The following is a 21,878-nucleotide window of genomic DNA, read 5'->3' on the forward strand; positions in this document are numbered from 1 at the left end:
AAAGTATATTTCTGTACATTGGATCCAACTTCATTTTACCATACTTTGACTTGTTCATCAACAAGGCTAGTAACACTTAAGTTTTGTTCTGTAGCCATAATTAAGTCTTCCATAATTTATTTTTAGGTTAACTATAAAAAATGCAAGCCAACAGTGTTTAGATTGTTTCAATCAATATAAATCTTGTTTAATGCAGAACCCAACAAGATGCTAATACTATATTTCCTTCTCTATTGATCCAACACACTGCATAAAGGAAGACTTTACTAAGGTAAGGACCTAAATGCCTTCTCTCTTCTTATACTCAACCAACTGCTCAAAATCATCCAAAATTTTAGTCTGTTTTATGCCTTAATTATACAATCATTTATTTTCCCTGGAGTTTTTAATCACTTTCCACTTTTTGTTGTTGTTTTTGTGGTTACTGAAACAATATACGAGGATTCCTTAATGCATTAATAATATCTTCCAGCTTCTTATTCATCCAATCTGAGGCATGAAATCCATTTCTTTAATTTTATTGAAAACATTCATCTTGGAACTCATTGACATTTTGTTGTACTTGATTTTTATTCATTTTGTTATATCAAAGTAACAAAGTAATCCAAAATGAAAACTGCCTAACGTCCCAAATGAGGAGTATCTAAACAATGATAAGAAAACCAGATAACAATCTAGAAAATACAGACATAGATCCCTATCTCATACTCTGTTACAAAAATAAACTTCAAATCATCAAAGATGTAATGTAAAAGTTTAGTACACAGGAAATAATAAAAGAAAACATGAGCAAATCCCTTAATTACTCTGGAGTAGTGAAAGCCTTTCTAACCATGACAAACTCTAAAAGCAATTAAAAATAACTATTAATACCAAAAATTGAACAAAAATCCAAAAGAAACAAAATCAAAATACAAATGAAAAACTAAAGAAACTATCTGAAGCTCAGGATACAGATAACTAGGCCTTATTTCTGAGAAATATAAAGAATTCATGGCTCTGGCTGGTGTAGCTCAGTGGATTGAGTGCGAGCCTGCAAACCACACGATCCCAGTTCGATTCCCAGTCAAGGCACATGCCTGGGTTGCAGGCCAGTTCACAGGGTTGCAGGCCAGTTCCCAGCAGGGGACACATGAGAAGCAATCATACATTGATATCTCTCTTCCTCTCTCCTTTCCTTCCCCTCTAAAGATAAATAAATAAATAATCTTAAAAATATATTTAAAAAAAAAAAAGAATTCATGGGAGCACCTGACCAGCATGCTCAGTGGATTGGGCATCATTCCACAAACCAAAAGGTCACTGGTTTGACTGCAAGTCAGGGCACATGCCTGGGTTGTGGGTTCAGTTTCTGGTCAGGATGTGTGCAAGAGGCCATCAATTCATGTTTCTCTTTCACATCGCTATTTCTCTCCCTCCCTCTCTTTCCTCTTACCTTCCCCTCTCTCTAGAATCAATTTTTAAAAAGAAAGAAAACAATACAAATTTGAAAAAAAGAATCCATGGTAGTGACAGCAAGATGGCAGACTAGGAGGTCTCAGCTCTTATACACACTCACACACACACACACATTTTAACAACTACCTACAAATGAAACTATAGGTCTGAAAGAGCTCTGGTGTATAATTAAGAAGCTACAGAAACCCAGTAGAGCACAAAAAAAAAAAAAAACCAGAATGACCAAATAAAAAAGTATAGGAAGCACTCCATGATGGCTCAGTTGTTTGGGCTTTGTTCCACAAAGTGAAAAGTCACTAAAATTCCTGGTGACTAAGTCACTAAATTCCTGGTGACTAAAAGTCACTAAATTCCTGGTCAGGGGACATGCCTGGGTTGCAAGTTTGGTCCCCAGTTGGGGCTTATACAAGAGACAACTGGTGGATGTTTCTCTCACATCAATGTTTCTCTCCTTCTCTTTCTCCCTCCCTTCCCCTCTCTCTAAAATTAAATAAAATCTTTAAAGAAAAGCATTTTACCCATATCATTCCATCTTATAGGCTCAGGCAGCTCAGCTCCAAAAGGAATGACTTCAGCCACAACTCCCTCCCCACAGGGGAGAGAGCAGAAAGACACCAACAACTTTTGCTAATGAGGACCCTACCAGAACTCACCACTACCTAGGGCATCAGCAGACTTCAGTATCAAGGAAAAGGACTACCATGGTCCTAGGTGACAGAGATGCCTGGAGTTCATGCCACTATTCCCTTCCCTGGAGCCAGAGACACCACTGTGCTGAGCCAGAGCTGATGGACCCAGAACCACACCTGAGGCTGAAACACATCCCACCCAGCCAGTACTCTCACACCCACCAGTAGATGAAGGTCTAGACCCACCAGCGCTAGTCAGAAAACTCTGGAAGAGATCTGATTCTTCAAATGCACAAGCACCAAAACAAGGCTACAACAAACATGAAAAAAATCAAGAAAACATGATACTAAAAAGCAACATTATTAATTTACAGTTACTACCCCACCAAAAAAAGGACATCTGTGAACTACCAGGCAAAGAATTCCAAATAACTGTTTAAAGAAGCAGCAAACTACATGAGAACACAAATAGAAAACTCAAAGAAATCAGGGGAAAAAAATACATGAATAACATGAGGAGTTCAATAAAGAAATGGAAATCAGAGGAAAACACTAAGAGAAATTATTGACAGTTGAAGACTATAATGAATGAAATTAAAATGGAACAAAGAGCTACAAGGGCACACTCTATCAGATAGAAGAAATAAACGATGAATTCAAACACAAATCATTTGAAATTATCCAGTTAGAGAAGATAAAAGAATGAAAGAAAGTTAAGAAAACCTATGAGATTCATGGAGATCACAAAAAGAAACCAAGAGAAAAGAGCAAAAAGCTAACTGGAAGAACTAATGACTAAAATCTTCCCAAAATTTCTAGTCAATGGGAGGAAAATGCACATCCAGATTCATGGGGCTGAGAGGGCCCCAAACAGTAAATTGAAACAAGAATACACTGAGACAGATTATAATTAAACTGTTAAAACTCAAGGACAGAGAACTCTGACAACAGTCAGAGAAAAGCAACTTGTCACATTTAAGGGAACCCCCTAAAGATTTCCTGAGGATTTCTCAGCAGAAACTTTGCAGACCAGGAAAGAATGGGATGATATATTCAAAGCACTTCGAGGACAAAACTGCCAACCAAGAATACTATGTCCAGCAAAGCTATCATTTAAACCCTTAAGCAGTGATAGTCTTTCCCAAACAACCACCTGACTTGCCTTATAAAAAATACTTAAGAAAGTTCTTAAAATTGGAATGAAAACATGCCAAACAACCATACAAAAGCATATGAAAGAATAATTCTCCCTGGTAAAGATAAAATACAGAAAAGTAAGTCAATAACAGTAGTATATCAATTACTTTTACCTTAATATTAAATTTAAATGACAAAAATTTGTTAGTGAAGACACAATATAAAAAGAAGCAAACTGACTAGAAGACGACAAAGTGGTAGGCAGTACAAGTGTACTACTTTGTATGCAAATAAGGTTAAGTTAGTAACAACTTAAAAAAGACAGCTGTAATTACAAGATATTTTATGCAGGAGATAAAATATATCCATATTTTATCTTTTTATATATCCATATGGTTATCTTTCAACCATAAAGATAAAAACCTATAACATATATTCAAAAGATAAAGAGAAAAACTCAGAAAATCACTACCAAAAAAATCAAATAATAAAAGAAGATAAGATGGGAAGAGATACATAAAACAACAGCAAAACAGAAAGAAAACAATGAATAAAGTGAAAAGAATAATTCCACACATCAATAATTACTTTAAATGTATTAAACTCTTCAATCAAAGGACAAATAGTGGCCGGCCAAGATGGAGACATAGGTAGACACACTGTGCCTCCTCACAACCAAAATTAAGGACAACAAAAATTTACAAACAAAAAAGCACCCAGAACTGACAGAAAATTGAACTGTATGGATGTCCAACAACCATTCATCCAGACCAGTAAGAGGGGCGGAGACGGGTTACAGCAAGAAAAAGCAGTGGCTTGCTGACCCGGGCACGCAGGCGATGGTTGGCAGACCCCAGGCTCACAGGTAGCAGCCGGCAGACCCTGGGCGTGCAGGGTGGCAACAAGCAGACCCAGTGAGGCATGCAAGGCAGCTGACTGACCATAGTCACACATTCCCAAGTCAGCGAGACAGAATGCACAACCCAGGGCCCCAGCAATAAGAAATAAAGCCTAAAAGCACCAATAGAAAACACTTGCAGGGGTTGAGGTGTTGGGAGAGACTTCCAGCCTCACAGGAGAGTTCGTTGGAGAAACCCACAGGGTCCTAGAATGTACACAAGCGCGCCCACCCAGGAACCAGCACCAAAAGGGCCCAACTTGCTTGTAGGAAGCAGCAGAAGGAACTGAAATCCGAGAGAGAGTGGAGCAAGCACCATCGTTCCCTCCTGACCCTGCCCCTATATACAGCATCACAATCCAGCAACTGGGTTGCCCCACCCTGGTGAACACCTAAGGCTCCATGTCTCACTAGGTAACAGGCGTGACCAGACCTCCCAAAATATGGCTGAAACAGAGGAACAGATCAAAGCTCCAGAAATAATACAACTAAGCAACCAAGAGATAGCCAACCTACCAGATGCACAGTTCAAAGCACTGGTGATCAGGATGCTCAGAGAACTGGCTGATTTTAGTCACAAATTAGAGGAACAAATGAAAGCTACACTAAGTAAAATGAAGGGAAATGCACAGGGAACTAATAGTGGTGGGAAGGAAACTGGGACTCACATCAATGGAGTGGACCAGAAGGAAGAAAGAAACAACTAAACAGAAAAGAAGGAAGAAACAAGAATCCAAGAGACTTAGGAACCTCCAGGACATCTTTAAACGTTCCAACATCCGAATTATAGGGGTACCAGAAGAGGATGAGCAACAAGTGGAAGAATTATTTGAACAAATAAAAAAGGAGAACTTCCCCAATCTGGCAGAGGAAATAGACCTCCAGGAAGTCTAGGAAGCTCAGAGAGTCCCAAAGAAGTTGGACTCAAGAAGGAACACACCAAGGCACATCATAATTACATTAGCCAAGATTAAAATGAAGGAGAGAATCCTAGAAGCAGCAAGAGATAAGGGGACAGTCACCTACAAAGGAGTTCCCATCAGACTCTCAGCGGATTTCTCAAAAGAGACCCTATAGGCAAGAAGGGGTTAGAAAGAAGTATTCCAAGTCATGAAAGGCAAGACTGCTCTATCCAGCAAAGCTCTCATTTAGAATGGAAGGACAGATAAAGTGCTTCTCAGATAAGGTCAAGTTCAAGGAGTTCATCATCACCAAACCCTTATTTTATGAAATGTTAAAGGGACTTATCTAAGAAAAAGGAGATAAAAAACATATATAGTAAAATGACAGCAAACTCACAATTATTAACAACCACACCTAAAACAAAAACAAACTAAGCAAACAACTACAACAGGAACAGAACCACAGAAATGGAGATCACATGGAGGGATAGCAACAGGGGAGTGGGAGGAGGAGAGAGGGGGGAAAAGGTACAGAGAATAAGTAGCATAGACAGTAGGTAGAAAATAGCCAGGGAAGAGCAAGAATAGTATAGGAAATGTAGACACTAAAGAACTTATGACACATGGACATGAACTAAAGGGGGGAGGATGTGGGTGGGAGAGGGTGCACAGGGTGGAGGGGAATGAAGGAGGAAAGTGGGACAACTGTAATAGCATAATCAATAAAATGTATTTTAAAAAAGACATATAGTGGCCAAATGAATTAAAAAAAATAAGAACCAGTGACATACTATCTACAAGAGACTCACTTCATATTTAAGAACATACATAGGTTGAAAGTAAAAGCATGAAAAAGATATGTCAAATAATAACCAAGAGAGAGTTGGGGTAGCTATACTTAAGTTAGACAAAACAGACATTTTTTTAATCCTCATGGTCATTTTCTTCATTACTTTTAAAGAAGGGAGAAGGGGGAGAAAGGGGGAGTCGAGAGGGAGAGGAAGACAGGGTAAAGGTAGGGGAGAGCGGGAGAGAGAGCGCAAAAGAGAAACATCGATATGATAAAAGAAACATCAACTGGTCGCCTTCTTGTACACGGCCCGACCAGGTATCAAACATGCAACCTGGGTATGTGCCCTGACTGGGAATCAAAAATGTGGCTTCTTGGTGATAGGACAATGCTCTAACTGAGCCACACTAGCCAGGGCATCAGACAAAATAGACTAAATCAAAAACTGTCTTTAGAGACAAAGCTCATTACATAAAGCGGAAGAGTCAATCCAACAGGAAGATATTATAGTACTTATAAGTATATATGCAGCCAACATTAAAGCACCTAAAAATACAGGATCCAGGAAAAGTAACACCTGCGTAAGTGTGGGTGGTGGGGTAAAAATATGGGTGTAATAATTTATAGATTTAATTTGAACATTGCATCTAAAATGTCATATAGTATGATGAGTGTGATACTGTTATGTTACAGAATTACATGCTTATGGTTTTGTAATAAAAGGTTTTATAATAAAAAGGGGGTGTTACTTGTGTTGGACCCTGTATAAAGCAAATATAAACAGATCAGAATAGAGATGTTGATAGTATACAGTAATAATACAATACTCCATTACCTCACTTTCCATAATGGACAGCATATCTAGGCAGAAAATCAATAAACACCTGACTTGAACATCACTATAAATCAAATGAACCCTACAGACACATACAGAACTTTCCACACAACAGCAAAACAATATGCATTCTTCTCAAGAACACATGTAACACTTCCCAGGATAGGTCAAATGTTAGAACTCAAAAATAGTCTTAACAAATTTATGAAGACTAAATCATTCCAAGTATCTTTTCTGACCACAGTAGAATAAAACTAGCAACCAGTAACAATAAGAAAGTCAGTAACAGTAAGAAAGCAGTAACAAAATTCACAAACACACAGAAAGTCAATAACACTCTTGAATAATAACTATGTCAAAAGGGGGGATTTAAGAAGTATCTTTAGACAAACAATTCTATATACAAAAAAATAACCAAAAAGGAAATTTTTAAAAACAAGTAATTGAGTTCACAATAGCAATAAAAAGAACATATTTAACCAATGTGGTAAAAGAATTGTACACAGAATATTAGCAAACACTGATGAAGGAAACGTGAAAAGACAGTTAATCCTGTGTTCATGGATGCAAGAACTAATATTGTTAAAATATCTATATTACCCAAAGTGATCTGCAGATCCAATGTAATCCCTATCAAAATCACAATGTCAATCTCTACAGAAACAGAAAAAATAATCCAAAAATTTATATGGAATCACAAAAGAGCCTGAATAGCCAAAGCAATCTTGAGCAAGATGAATAAAACTGGAGGCATCATACCTGCTGATTTCAAAATATATTTCAAAACTATACTAATCAAAACAGTATGATACTGGCATAAAAAACCATACATATTGACCAATGGAACAGGATAGAGAGCCCAGAAATAAATCTATGGCCAACTGATCTTCAACAAGAGCACTAAGAATACACAACTAGGGGAGAGAAGTCTTCAATAAATGGTGTTGGATAGCCACTTTCAGAAGACTTGAAACTGGACCATTACCTCACACCATATACAACTTCTTACACCATTACAAATAACAACTCAAATGGATTCAAGACTTAAATGTAGGACCTGAAACAGTAAAACTACCAGAAGAAAAAAAAAGGGAAAAGAGCTTCCTGACATTAGCCTAAGCATTGATTTTTGGTTTTTTTGATATAACACTAAAAGCACAAGCAACAAAAGCAAAAACACACAAGTGGGATTGTATAAAACTAAAAAGCTTCTGTACAGAAAGAAAATAATCAACAGAGTGAAAAGACAACCTACAGAATGAGAGAAACATCTGCAAACAATATATCTGATTAAGGATTAATATCCAAAATATATAGAGCATTCATATACTCAATAGCAAAAAAAAAAAAATCCACAAAAAGCCTCAACCCAATTCAAACATGGGCTGAGGACCTGAAAAGACATTTCTCAAAAGAAGACACACTGATGGCCAACATATATGGAAATGTGGTAGACATTGTTCATCAACAGGGAAATGTAAATCAAGCCCACAATGAGGTATCACCTCACAGCTATTAGAACGGCTGTGATAAAAAAGATAGCTAAGTTGTTCATGAAGATGTGGACAAATGGGAACCCTTGTACTACCTTCATCAGACTAAAGGAAGAAAGTTCATCATCTGCTTAGACAAGTCCACGCTACAGTGTGAACTACCTGATTAGGTGGTGACCACCAGAACCCTCCTGCTATAAAACTATATTTTGCTCTCTGTAGTTAATGTTATTTATATGATAATACTTTGAAATCATGTGAGTATCTCCTCCCCCAACAATCTTTATTTTACTTTTTAATCTCATATTAATGTTTCATGTCTTCCCTACTGTATGTAAGCTCCACAAGGGTAGACATTTTTGCCCTTGTTTTTCATTGCTGTATCCCCAGTACTTAGGTTGGTGGTTGGCACATAGCAGCCCTTCAACAGATATCAAGTGAATAACCTCTATTGTACACCTCTGTATTCTCTATGAGACTGTGAACAAAGGCAAAATGTGTTTTCTTCATCTTTGTATTTGCAGAAAATAAGCACATTACTAGCAAATAATAATGACTCAATCAATGTTATTTTAAGTTTTAATGGTGTGGGTGAATCTGCCGTAACATACAGCCTTGACTTACTTTCCTCACATACAAAGTATTAAAAACAGTATGTATCTAATTATATTACTATAAAAATAATGAAAGTTATTTTAATGTTTCTTTTTAAAATAAAAAATAAAAATCCTTCCATTTGAAATCCAATACTCTAAGGGACAAAAGTACTAATATATTACCATATATGGTTTTTCATTACCTTTGCTTTGCTAGCTTACATGTTTAATGATATTTTACTGACACAATGCTAAAATACCAAATTACTTTTTAAACAATACTTAGTACTCTACCTGTAATGTTTTTAATGTTTCCTTTAATCCCTCTATTTCTTTTTCTTTTATTTCTGTAGCAAGCTGATATTTTCCCTGCAAGTAAAAAACTATATTTCACTACTTTCCAATGTAAATGATATTATTAAGGGGAAACATAAGAGCTCAAGAACCAAAATCTCTACTTTAAATGTAATATTTCACAGGCTTTACACTTGTATTTGCACTATAACTTAAATTTCCAATGAATTCAAAATACTATAAAATTACAGTAAGCCCTTTAAAAGACTGAATACATACCATGAAACTGGAAACCTTATGATTACAATAAGTCACTTTATCAGTAGAGCATTCCTAAGAATTTATGGATGCTATATAATTACCGTATTTTGCAATGTATATTGAGTACTTTTTCGTCCAAAGTTTTAAGGGAAAAATAAGGGTGCACATTATACATGGGTAGTACCTGAAATACCTTGTATGCATTGTGTTTTGTAATTATTTGTTATATAAAATTCCTTGTACCATAATATGTTCAAAAATAAATGCTAAAATTCTTGTATAATACAAAAAACAAGTATCTAAATATAAATAAATAATTGAATTGAAAAATTAAAGATTTTTTTCCTGAAAGTTTGGGCCAAAAATATGGACGCACATTATACATGGTAAAATATGGTAAGTATTTAATTCATATAACTAGAATAAACATATGCTAATTGATAAGATACAGGTATAAATATATATTCTTATATATATATATCCTTAAAAATATTAGGATATGGGAGAATTTTTAAAAGATCTTTTGCTAAAAATAAACTATAAATTATTAATATCATAAATAATATGTTCATTGAAATACTCAAAACATGTACTGTTAGTTAGCTAGAGAAAATATTTAATGCCAGATGAATTTCTAGGATTGTTTGGAGTTGTGTCCTTTTTTCCAGTTAGTCAGCATTAGATGCCCTATCATTTTAATATTATTTAAAGAAGGTAATCACATTGAAAAAGCACTAAAAATATACTTAATAGAAATATAAAAGATCATTAGTTTGGGGGCTGAAGAGATCTGGGTTCTAGTCCCAACTCTGCCACTTGAAAATGGGAGCTTCAACTTCAGCAAGTCATTTACTGGATTTTGCAGACTATAAGACACACTTTTCCCCAAATTTGAGTGGAAAATGGGGGTGCATCTTATAGTCTGAATTCAGCTTGCCTAGCTCGCTGGGTGGCAGGGGGCAGCAGCCTATGTTATTTATGTTATTAAATATTTTACCACATTTTTTGCTTCAACTTTTTTTCCTATTTTCCTCCTCTAAAACCTAGGTGTGTCTTATGGTCTGGTCCATCTTACAGTTTGAAAAAATTGGGTAATCTTGCTAGGTCTCAAGATTCTCAAATGCAAACAACAATGGTCAAGTAATGTGATTCCTGAGTCCTTTCTGTTTCTAAGATTTTAAGCAATTAATAATGTCCCTTAGTTTATAACTAATGCTCCTTTCCATTATAGGGAACAATTGATACTTAATATATTTAACTATACTTTAAATTACTAAAAAATGTATACCTTTTCTTCCTCCAAAGCATACATCTTCATCTGAAACTATAAACAATATTGAAAATTAAAATACAGGTAAGTAAACTGTTAACAGTGATTTATACTGGTCAGTGAGACTACAGATATATTTTATATGTCAATTTTACAGATACACTTTATATCTGAACTTAACATAATATGAATATGCTTTTACAGTGAGAAAAAAATAATAAAAGATATGAAACTGAAAAAAAGCCTGTCCTCAAAGGAAATGAACAATTTAATCACACTGATTAGGAGGCAACAATCATCCTTGGACGTTTAGTTTTGATCTCCAGAAGCTTTTTTCTTAAATATTTCAGTAATTTGCCATCTACTCATAAATAATAACATAATGTTTTCTTTTATTTTTATTTTTATTTTTTATTTTTTAATATATTTTATTGATTATACCATTACAGTTGTTCTACTCCCCCCTTCATTCCCCTCCACCCGCACACTCCCTCCTCCACCATTCTCCCCCTCCTTAGTTTATAACCACGTGTCTCAAGTTCTTTAGATTCTATATTTCCCCCACTATTCTCACCCTCCCCACTATCTATTTTCTACCTACCATCTATGCTATTTTCTGTGCCTTCTCCCCCCTTCTCCTCCTCCCACTCCCCTGTTTCTAACCCTCCATGTGTTCTTCATTTCTATGGTTCCACTCCTGATCTAGCTGTCCTCTTGGTTTGCTTTTGTTTTAGGTGTGGTTGTTAATAACTGTGTGTTTGCTGTCCTTTCACTGTTCATATTTTTCATCTTCTTTTTCTTATATAAGTCCCTTTAGCATTTCATATAATAAGGGCTTGGTGATGATGAACTCCTTGAACTTGACCTTATCTGAGAAGCACTTTATCTGTCCTTCCATTCTAAATGAAAGTTTTGCTGGATAAAGCAATCTTGGCTGTAGGTCTTTGGATTTCATGACTTGGAATACTTCTTTCCAGCCCCTTCTTGCCTGTAAGGTCTCTTTTGAGAAATCCGCTGACAGTCTGATGGGTACTCCTTTGTAGGTGACTGTCCCCTTATCCCTTGATGCTTCTAGGATTCTCTCCTTCATTTTGGTCTTGGCTAATGTAATTATGATGTGCCTTGGTGTGTTCCTTCTTGGGTCCAACTTCTTTGGCACTCTCTGAGCTTCCTGGATTTCCTGGAAGTCTATTTCCTTTGCCAGACTGGGGAAGTTCTCCTTTATTATTTGTTCAAATACGTTTTCCACTCGTGGCTGTTTCTTTCCCCCTTCTGGTACCCCTATAATCCGGATGTTGGAACGTTTAAAGATGTCCTGGAGGTTCCTAAGCCTCTCCTCATTTTTTTGAATTCTCATTTCTTCATTCCTTTCTGGTGGGATGTTTTGTTCTTCCTTCTGGTCCATTCCATTGATTTGAGTCCCAGTTTCCTTTCCATCACTATTGGTTTCCTGTGCATCTCCCTTCATTTCAATTAGTTTAGCCTTCATATGTTCCTCTAATTTGTGACTATGTTCCTCTAATTTGTGACTATAATCTACCAGTTCTGTGAGCATCCTGATAAATAGTGTCTTGAATTGTGCTTCTGAGGGGCTGGCAATTTCTCGGTCGCTTAGAGTTATTGGCTCTGGGACTTTGAGTCCTTCTTGCACCATCTTTTGGGCTGTTCGTGCCTGTTCCGTAGCAGGATCGGAGCCCTAAAGTGTTCACTAGAGCAGGGCAACTCAGTCGCTGGGTTGTGACGTTGTATGTGGGGGCGGGGTCAAAGAGGGACAATGGCTTCCCTCTGCCGCCTGCCTCGAAGACCCCCACCGGCACCACAGCCACCACCGGTCACCAGGCCCACGCGTTTCGTTCCACTGCACTTGAGTGTGTCACCGCTGTCAGCCCTCCACCACTGGGTTCGCCCCCTGGGGCCTGCGTGGTCTGTCTCACTGTGCGCAAATGTGCAACTGTGGTCAGTCTGCCCCACACTCCGACTGGTTCTGGGCTGCCTGCGCTCCTAGGTCGGGGGATCCGTCCTGCCCGACCCAGCTCCACTGCCGGCTTCGCCTCTCTTACCATCCCCGTTGAACAGTTTGTAGTTGTCGGACTTCCGTATAATTCCGTTTTCTGGTCTTTGGGTGTGTCCTAGTTCTCCAAACCTTTGTTGTGTTCAAACTTGGTTGTGGGAGAAGGCACAGTGTTTCCACCTATGCCTCCATCTTGGCGGAAGTCCCNCTGGGTTCGCCCCCTGGGGCCTGCGTGGTCTGTCTCACTGTGCACAAATGTGCAACTGTGGTCAGTCTGCCCCACACTCCGACTGGTTCTGGGCTGCCTGCGCTCCTAGGTCGGGGGATCCGTCCTGCCCGACCCAGCTCCGCTGCCGGCTTCGCCTCTCTTTCCATCCCCGTTGAACAGTTTGTAGTTGTCGGACTTCCGTATAATTCCGTTTTCTGGTCTTTGGGTGTGTCCTAGTTCTCCAAACCTTTGTTGTGTTCAAACTTGGTTGTGGGAGAAGGCACAGTGTTTCCACCTATGCCTCCATCTTGGCGGAAGTCCCAACATAATGTTTTCTAAGGACACATTTTTACGAAATCAATACCACTTGTATTTGCATTGAAAATATTTTGCGAAAGTTTTAAAAATGCATCTGGCAGTCTAATAAATAATAACATTTTTAACTAGGAAAACTCAAGTGAACATACCAAAGAAAAATTAAATATCCAAGCAATACAAGGATACTAGGCAAGGCTGTCAAGAAATAAAATTTTTCTTTGGAATTTTCCAAATTTCTCATTACATTCAAGAATTCTTTCTTTAAAAAAAGAAAAAGAAAAAAAACAGAAAACAAATAAGAAGAGCCCTCGAGCACATTCTCCTCTATTCTTCAGATACCCGGATATTCTTATCTTTGCTCCAAGTCCCTGTGGTAACCAAGACTCGCTCTCTCCTAGAGAAAACCATGCTGTAAGGAGGTTTCTGCTTCCTTACCCTTGATTAAAACTCCCATAACTTTGAAGAAGCCAATTTCAGACTAAAAGAAAGTCTATCACTTGCTTAGATAGATCTACACTACAGTGTGAACTACCAATAAACCTTAACCCACTAGTGATTTATATTGTATAGATTTATTTTTTTATACATGTTTTTCTAAAACACATATACCTATATGGAGATGAAGACAAAAAAAGGAATTAAAAAAAGAACAGTATGTTGGAAAGGCTGTAAGAAAAAACACTTCCAAAGGATATTTTCCATAAGCACATTTCTTACACATATATTTTGTAACTAGGGACTGAAGAAAAATTTGAGGTTGTAAAGAATAGCTAAAGAATTCAAAATAACAAAAGAGATGCTAATCAATTCTTTAAAAATATTTTTCTTTTTCCTATTTTCCTACTAGTCTTTTTTAGTTGCTATGGTATTTATGGAGGGCTTTGGTGCATGATAATCACATCCCCTCATCTTTTACCTGTCCCTGCTTGCATCTGGCTCGGGTAAAGAGTAATGTGGAAAGGTCCCAGGATACTCAAATTAAAGAGAGAAAGGAGAAAAGAGAAAGAGCATATACACCACTATCCCAACTTATTTAGGACAGATGACAACACATCTCCAACAAAAATCATTTCCCCAATTTCTCTCCATAACTCATTCTACCACATTATGCTTTTTATTATCAATTATGATTCAAAATAACTTTATTCATTTCCTGCTTTCAGTAATACCTTTTTTTCTTCATTGAATATGGAGAACGACTTACGGTATTCATGCGGGGGGAGTGCAATATTTAAAACTATAGTGTTTGTCTACCCTTATGAAGTTACCTGCTTTTTAAAAACTGTCATTGCTTCTTTGTGCTGCTTTGTTAACATTTCCTTTTGATTCTGAAGAGTTTCCTATTTTTAAAAAATGATGAAAAATTAAAATAAATTCTAGCAACTCTTTCCATTTCAAACTGTAATCAGATTGACTACTTAAATAAAAGTTAAACATTACTGCATATATAACTTCATGTTCTTGAAATACAACTTTAAACCAATTTATGATTTTTTATCTGTCATGGAATCAGCATACAGTAATTGTGCCTCCAGTTGGCTCTTCACGATAAAATGCATTGCTGTTTAAATTTTAAACTTTAAATATGGCTTGCTCCAAAGCTTTCTGTAAGAAAATATCTTTCATCAATAGTTATTAAAATTAACATTGCTCATATACAAGCAGACTATAGCCTTAGAGTTTCCAAAGAAACCAATTTTATTATCTAAGCACAAATATTCACATAGCAACATATAATTCTTTAAACTCACAGAAATAGGTTCTCAGGCAGACAATGACCAGAGGGGAGAGAGGAGGGAATTTCAGGGGAAAAGGGAAAGGATTTACAGGAACTAGTATAAAGGACACATGGACAACAACTAAGGGGAGTGGAAATGGGGAGGAGGTGGGGAGCACTAGGGGGGTGGGCTGGGATGGAGGTAAAAGACAGAAAACTACACTTGAACAACAATTAAATTTAAAAAAAGAAATAAGTTCTTAGAAAAAACAAAATTACCACAGGGCATTTTAAATTTTTTCAATTTTTCAATTACATTGAAAAATTCAATGTTAAAAATTCAAGTTTGCATTCAATGTTATTTTTATTAGTTTTGGGTGTACAGCCTTTTGGTTAGACAATCATATATGAGGTCTGTCCAGAAAGTATCCAGCCAAGAACTATGGAAAATAGTTACATTTATTGAAGAAGATACAAGAAACATTGTACAAAGGACAATGACGCCTCAGTCCCCTTCAAAGTAGGTACCTTGGGACCTCACACAGTTCTCCCAACCACCATCAGCTGCCCTGCTGTATTTTCCTGAATCTCATTGCCAATCTGAAATCTCTTTCCTTTCAAAGGTGATTTTAGTTTTGGAAAAGCCTGAAGTCACAGGGTGCCAAATCTGGGCTGTAGTGGGGCTAAGTCACCTGAGTGATCTGATGTTTCACCAAAAAGCTCTGCACGAGATGTGATGCATGAATGAGATGTGATGCATGAGTGAGATGTGATGAATGAGCAAGCATATTGTCCTGATGAAGCTGCCAATCACCAGTTGCCCACAGCCATGGGCTTCTAAATCATCTGAATAGTTTCTGCAGAGGAATGTTTAAGCTTCACACAAAATCTGATGCAGATTTGTTGTTCTACTAGCTCAATAATTTTGAATGTTACTAAATGTAGCACAGTTCTGAGGTTTTAAATATTTTGATTCCTCTATAACACAATATATTTCTCCAATATGAAACAGTTCATGTATTTCAGCATTATACCCAATGTTACTCTTAGCTATTTTCTTATAAGAAAGCCTGAATAAAAATTATTCTCAGCCCTGGCGTAGATCCGCTGGCGTAGCTCAGTGGATCGAGTGCGGGCCTGTGAACCAAATAACCGCAGTTCAATTCCCAATCAGGGCACACGCCTGGGTTACAGGCCAGTTCCCAGCAGGGATGCACGAGAGGCAACCACACATTGATATTTCTCTCCCTCTCTCCTTCCCTTCCCCTCTAAACTCTCCTTCCCGCCCTCCGCCAAAGATAAATAAATAAAATTTTTAAAAAAACTATTCTCAATTTTCAGGAAGCCCAAATGTTAAGAGTTTCAGTTGGAATTTTCTTGAGACTTTGTTTAAAATGATATACATGTTTTGGAAATTTAAAAATTAACTTTGCAATTAAAGATTAGAATATATTTCTAAATAGCTGCTAAAAATGCTAATCTGAGAAAAAGTACTCACATTTTGCCATTTCAGTTCTTGTGTCTCCACAATAATTTTACCAATCTGCTCTTCATATTGAATTTCTGCATCCTAGGTCAAAAAGAAGAAGAAAGATGCTAGGAAAATTAGGACTTAAAGTTTTCCAGGTTTAACTCTTTCCTATAGAGATAAAAAAAGAGAACATTTTCCCACCATTACAAGAAGAAAAAAGCTGGGTAAATTGCAAATTAAACAGACAAACCCAAAAGAGAAAAGGAGTCTCAGACCAACCAAGTCACGCAAAATCTAGACTCAGGTGCCTGCTCAGAGAACAAATCATACCACCTGATTAACTAAGACTTGGCCAATTTATGATTTTTTAAGACACTGAGTACTGATAAGAAACCTCAGCTAAAAGAACTTAATAAATTGCTAAGAGCAGAATATGGGCTAGTGTAAGAACGTGAATCCCCTATGGGCCCCAGAAATAAGGAGATTTATACCTTCTATTAGGATTTTTTTTCCTAGGAAACCCACCAGGTACTTAGAAGGAAGGATGAAAAAAATTCCTCAGCAAGCTTTCTGGTGGTACTGGCTATAGGAGGAGAAAAGCAATTATAAGCCATATTCCCTATTCCTTCTGTACCCTCCAAAACCTTAATCTGCAAAGGAAAGGACAACAACAAAAAAAACTATAGCTAAGGACACTAATGGAAACCCTCTACAGCAAGGAAAGGGAACCTATAACCAGCACTGAAAACTACGCAGGCAGACCTGTCTTCCTTATCTCCCACGTGGAACAACAGCCTAATCTACAGGGGGAAGGACAATAAAAACTACAGCAAGACAGAACCCATGGAAACCCATGGAACTAGGAGGAGAAAGCTAGGAAAATAAAACAGCCCTAAAACAGGCAGGAATACATGCTAGGTCCACCATAAATACGAAGGAGGGATCAAAAGTCTTGTGAAGACCCCACCCTGACACTTAGGCTTCATAAGACCCAAAGTCAAGGGGAAAGTCCGAAAACGTAGAAAAACTCTGTTTTCATTTATAATAATGCATTACTCCAAAATTAGCCCAAGCGATCAACATAAGGTATCACTAGAGAGATCTAAAGCTTCTGCCGAAAACTACAACAGTCATGCTTGCAAGCTGCCTGGCTGAGTGTTGAATGCGCGCCCCAACACACATACAGAGAAGCCTTCTGCGAAGACAGGGAGGTGTTTTTTTCTTTTGCTTCTATGTATTTAGAGAAATCTCTTTCAAACAAAGCACTAGTTGATAATGAAAACTAAGAACATAGTAACTTTAGTGGCCATATATGACAAAAAACTACAGACTTTACAAAATTATTTCAGAAAAGTCAAAAAACAAACAATGACAATAACCAGCAACCTTGACGAGGGGTAGGAACCTGATTTCCAGGGTTGCCATATATTTGAAATGGCCATGTCTAATTTTAAACAAAATATTGCAAAGCATGCAAAGAAACAGAAAAGTGTGATCCATACACAAGGAAAACAATTAACAGGAAATGTCCCTGAGCAAGGGCAGACAATGGATTTACTAAGCAGACTTTAAATCAACAATTTTAAATATGCTCAAAGAGCTAAAAACAAAAACATGTACAAATATACTGCAGCCATTAAAAAGTTCATAAGGAATACTATGAACAAGTATACGCTCATAAATGACAACTTACAGAAACAGACCAATTCTTCAAAAACTAACAAACCTCCACCAAGATGATAGAGACCTGTAATCACTAACTTAAAAGCTCCTAAAAAATAAATTTCCAGGCCAGACAGTTTCACTGAACAATTCTACCGAAGAACAATTCTACCAATTTAATTTCAAGTTAAATTAACACTACTTTGACACCGCCTCTTCCAGAAAAACACAAGAGAAAGGAACACATTGCAACTCAGTTTTTGAGACCTGTTTACTGTGACGCCAAAACCAGACAAAGACAGTACAAGAAAAGAAAACTAAGACCAATATCTCTGACAAGTTTTGACCAAAAAATCAATACCGTATTAGAAAATGGAATCCACCAATGTATAAAAAATTATACACCAGGACCAAGTAGAATTTATTCCAGGTATGCCAGACTGGTTTAACAGTTGATCAAATTTACCAGATCAATATGCTAAAAAAAACCATGTATCAACTGACACAGAAAATGCATTTAACAAAAATCCAAGATTCATTCATGATAAAAACTCTCAGCCAAGTAGGAAAAGAGGGAATTCTCTCAATTTGATAAAGATCATTTATTTATAAAAACACTACATTTAACACATTTAATGATGCAAGATTAAATGCTTCTCCTCTAAGCTCAAGAACAAGACTGGAGTATCTACTCTCACTGCCCTTATTCAACATACTAGCAGAAGTTCCAACTACTGCAGTAAGGCAGAGATGGATATATAATAGGCAGACAGGAAGTGTGAGAGCAAGAGAAAGTGGGGAGGGAGAGGGAGCAAGAGAAAGAGAAAGAAAAAACAGATCTGACCTAAAAAGTAATCTGTCTCTATTTGTAGATAACATGATTATATATATATAGGAGATCCCTAGGAATCTAATTTTTAAAAATCTCCCATAACTAATAAAATTGCTCAACCATGTCATGGGACAAAATAAACACCCCCCAAAAATCAATCATATTTTTATACACTAACAATAAAATGTAGTAGCTGAAAATAAAAATACAACACAACATATAATCACTCCAGAGAAAACAAAATAAATTGGCGTATGCTTAAACATATGTATGAGATCTGTATGCTGATACATACAACATGGATAAATTAAAACATTCTGATGAGTGAAAGAAGCCTAACCTAAAAGAGCACACACTGTATGAGTCCATTTATATGAAGTGTTAGAAAAAACAAAACTTATTCAGTACGAAAAAAAGTCAAAAGAGTGGTTGCCTTACAGTGGCATGAGGGAACTTTCTGGGTTGATGGAAACATTTTATATCTTGATAAGGTTTGTATCATACAAGTATACACATCTGTGAAAACTCACTGAATGTACAGTTAAGATTTATGCCTTTTATTATATGCATATTTTACTATGAAGAAAAAAGCTGTAAGCAAATATTGAACTTGGCTTAATGACATGGATTCTTAAGTATTTAGGAGGAAATGCACGATGTCTGCAATTTACTCTGAAATCATCAAAAATGAAAGGGAAGGGGGGATAAATATATGAGAAGCTATGTGATAATGAAAATATAGCAAAATGTTAATGGTGTATGAGTGCTCACTGCAAAACTCTTCCAGTTCTGCTGCATGTTTCCCAATTTTCGTAACAAAATGTTTGGGAGCTATCAGGGAGGATACAGGCAGACAAAAATATGTTTTTGTTATGAAATATTTTCCTTGTGACTCTGTTACATGCTCCTTGCCTGATTACACACACATACACACAAACTTATGCCATGCTATTCCAAGGTAAACCCTCATGAAAGCTCTCTCATTTAAAATACTTTCAGCAGCAAGCAGCAACAAGAACAAAACCCAACTCAAAATGGCTAATGGGATTTATCTCACATGACTTGTCTAAAGGCAGAGCACTCACTTCTAAATTAATTTTTGGTGACTCAACAATGTCATCAAGGACTATGATTCTTCCCATCTCTACATTGTTGCATTATCCAAGTGATTTTCCTTAGGATTTTCACCCATTGGTGAAAATACTTTAAGGACAGAAAGGACATTACCTCACTGGCCATAACACACCAACTCCTAAACCAATCACTGGCAGGGCAATGACTAGACCTTTATGAGTGGTTAATACCTGTCGGGATTTACCTGACTCACTTTGGTGAGGGGTGGACCCTGAGACACAATCAGGACTCTTCCAACATGGAATAGGAAGGGAATGTATGCCAACAGTAATAAATATCTATAGTCAAAACACATTGAAAATGGAAATAAGTATATATGCATTTAAGGGTAGGTACACACAGGGTGGGGCAAAAGTAGGTTTACAGTTGTTCATACAGAAAATACAATAATAAATAAGAGGAATAAATTAAAGATGTTTCTCTGTGTCAGTCTCTCTCTCTCTTTCCCTCCCTCCCCTGCTTCTCTCTCCCTCCATCTCTCTTTTGAGTCAGTGAACGTATCCTTGGGTGAGGATTTAAAAAAAGATTGTAGGTTCTATTGGACTGTATGAATTATGATATATACTCCTTTCCTTCAAAACTTCAGAATTTTATATTCCTATCCCACCAAAGTTAGAAAGCCACCCAAAATCATATTACCTATTTTAAATACACAAATATTCTGAGTATTTGGTAGAACATTTCAAAAAATATAAAATATTTGTTAAGATGGGAAAATATAATTTTAAGAATTGCTATGAATGTTCTAATATTAATATTTCAGAAATCACTATAATAGATTAAGTTGACTAATATGAAAACAGTAGTTTAAATACTAATTAGAAAAGAGATGCTTTAAAATATGAACTTCTAGGCTATCCCATGCATATTAGAGATAGTTATCTATAATACTTTATAGCTCATCAAACCAAAAAGCTATCTGAAATAGTGGTAAGTATTTTATGATACAACATGAGAAACTGAATTGGATAATTTCACAGGAGATGCATTATGAGTCTGAAAGAGAATGAAGTACCCAGTTACAGTTTTGGCTGCTCAGACATGTGCCTGCTGTATGAACCGCATCCCTAAATCTATTCAGGGTCAAGAACTGAAGAGGCCTGACCAACACGAAGCCCATCTTGTAAAACTACAGCCTGAAGCAAGCACTTTAAAAAAGCATGACACTTTCAAAGGTTATAAAGAGTAAATAAACCATCAAATTACTCCTCTTTTATTGTTTTTGTAAAACACTTAAATCCTTGTAGTCCTAAGGCAGCTAATAAAAAATAAACACTTTTAAGGTTTGATATTCTTGGATACTTTATTGAACTTACAGATGGGCTTTTCTTACCAAATTTAATATATTTTTTAACATTGACAATTTAATAAGAAGTATTAATAACTTTTGAAAGCTGCTTGAAGAATGCATGGAACATCAAAATGAAAAGTTCCCTCAAGAAGTAAATAATTTTTAATAGAAAGCATGAAGTTAAATTAAAACCCTAACATAGTAGAAGTATATGATGTTACCTTTCAGTAATGTTGATAACACCCATTTTATCAGCCTTCCATGTAGTATAAACACATTCTACAAATCATTGTAAGTACAAAAGTATGATTCCACTCATAGCATAATTAATTTTATGGGGCACTGAAATGCTGCTTCACTGCATATTATACCATTAGTTATCCAGTTTTCTTACATAATTTCCTTAGCAAATCATTGGTATAGTAGAATACCCAAATTTCTGTGGCTTTTATTTGTTGCTAAATAAAAATCCAAGATTTACTTCTGCTNACATTCTACAAATCATTGTAAGTACAAAAGTATGATTCCACTCATAGCATAATTAATTTTATGGGGCACTGAAATGCTGCTTCGCTGCATATTATACCATTAGTTATCCAGTTTTCTTACATAATTTCCTTAGCAAATCATTGGTATAGTAGAATACCCAAATTTCTGTGGCTTTTATTTGT

The 21,878-nt window shown here is 36.4% G+C and overlaps 1 protein-coding gene across 1 annotated transcript in view; it reads right to left on the reverse strand.

Moving 5' to 3' along the window:
* The window catches only part of CCDC73 (coiled-coil domain containing 73), an 83,267-nt gene that overhangs the window by 52,537 nt on the left and 8,852 nt on the right, over positions 1-21,878 (reverse strand). Inside the window, exons 2-5 of the mRNA XM_037040456.1 lie at positions 16,316-16,387; positions 14,369-14,440; positions 10,582-10,617; positions 9,033-9,107 (exon numbers count right to left, since the gene is read on the reverse strand). Of these exons, the coding sequence (XP_036896351.1) occupies positions 9,033-9,107; positions 10,582-10,617; positions 14,369-14,440; positions 16,316-16,387 (255 nt within the window). The remainder of the gene's footprint in view (positions 1-9,032; positions 9,108-10,581; positions 10,618-14,368; positions 14,441-16,315; positions 16,388-21,878) is intronic.

The sequence above is a fragment of the Sturnira hondurensis genome, unplaced genomic scaffold, assembly GCF_014824575.4.
Source record: "Sturnira hondurensis isolate 20B ecotype Veracruz unplaced genomic scaffold, ASM1482457v3 Scaffold0002638, whole genome shotgun sequence".
In the NCBI taxonomy this organism is placed as follows: Eukaryota; Metazoa; Chordata; class Mammalia; order Chiroptera; family Phyllostomidae; genus Sturnira; species Sturnira hondurensis.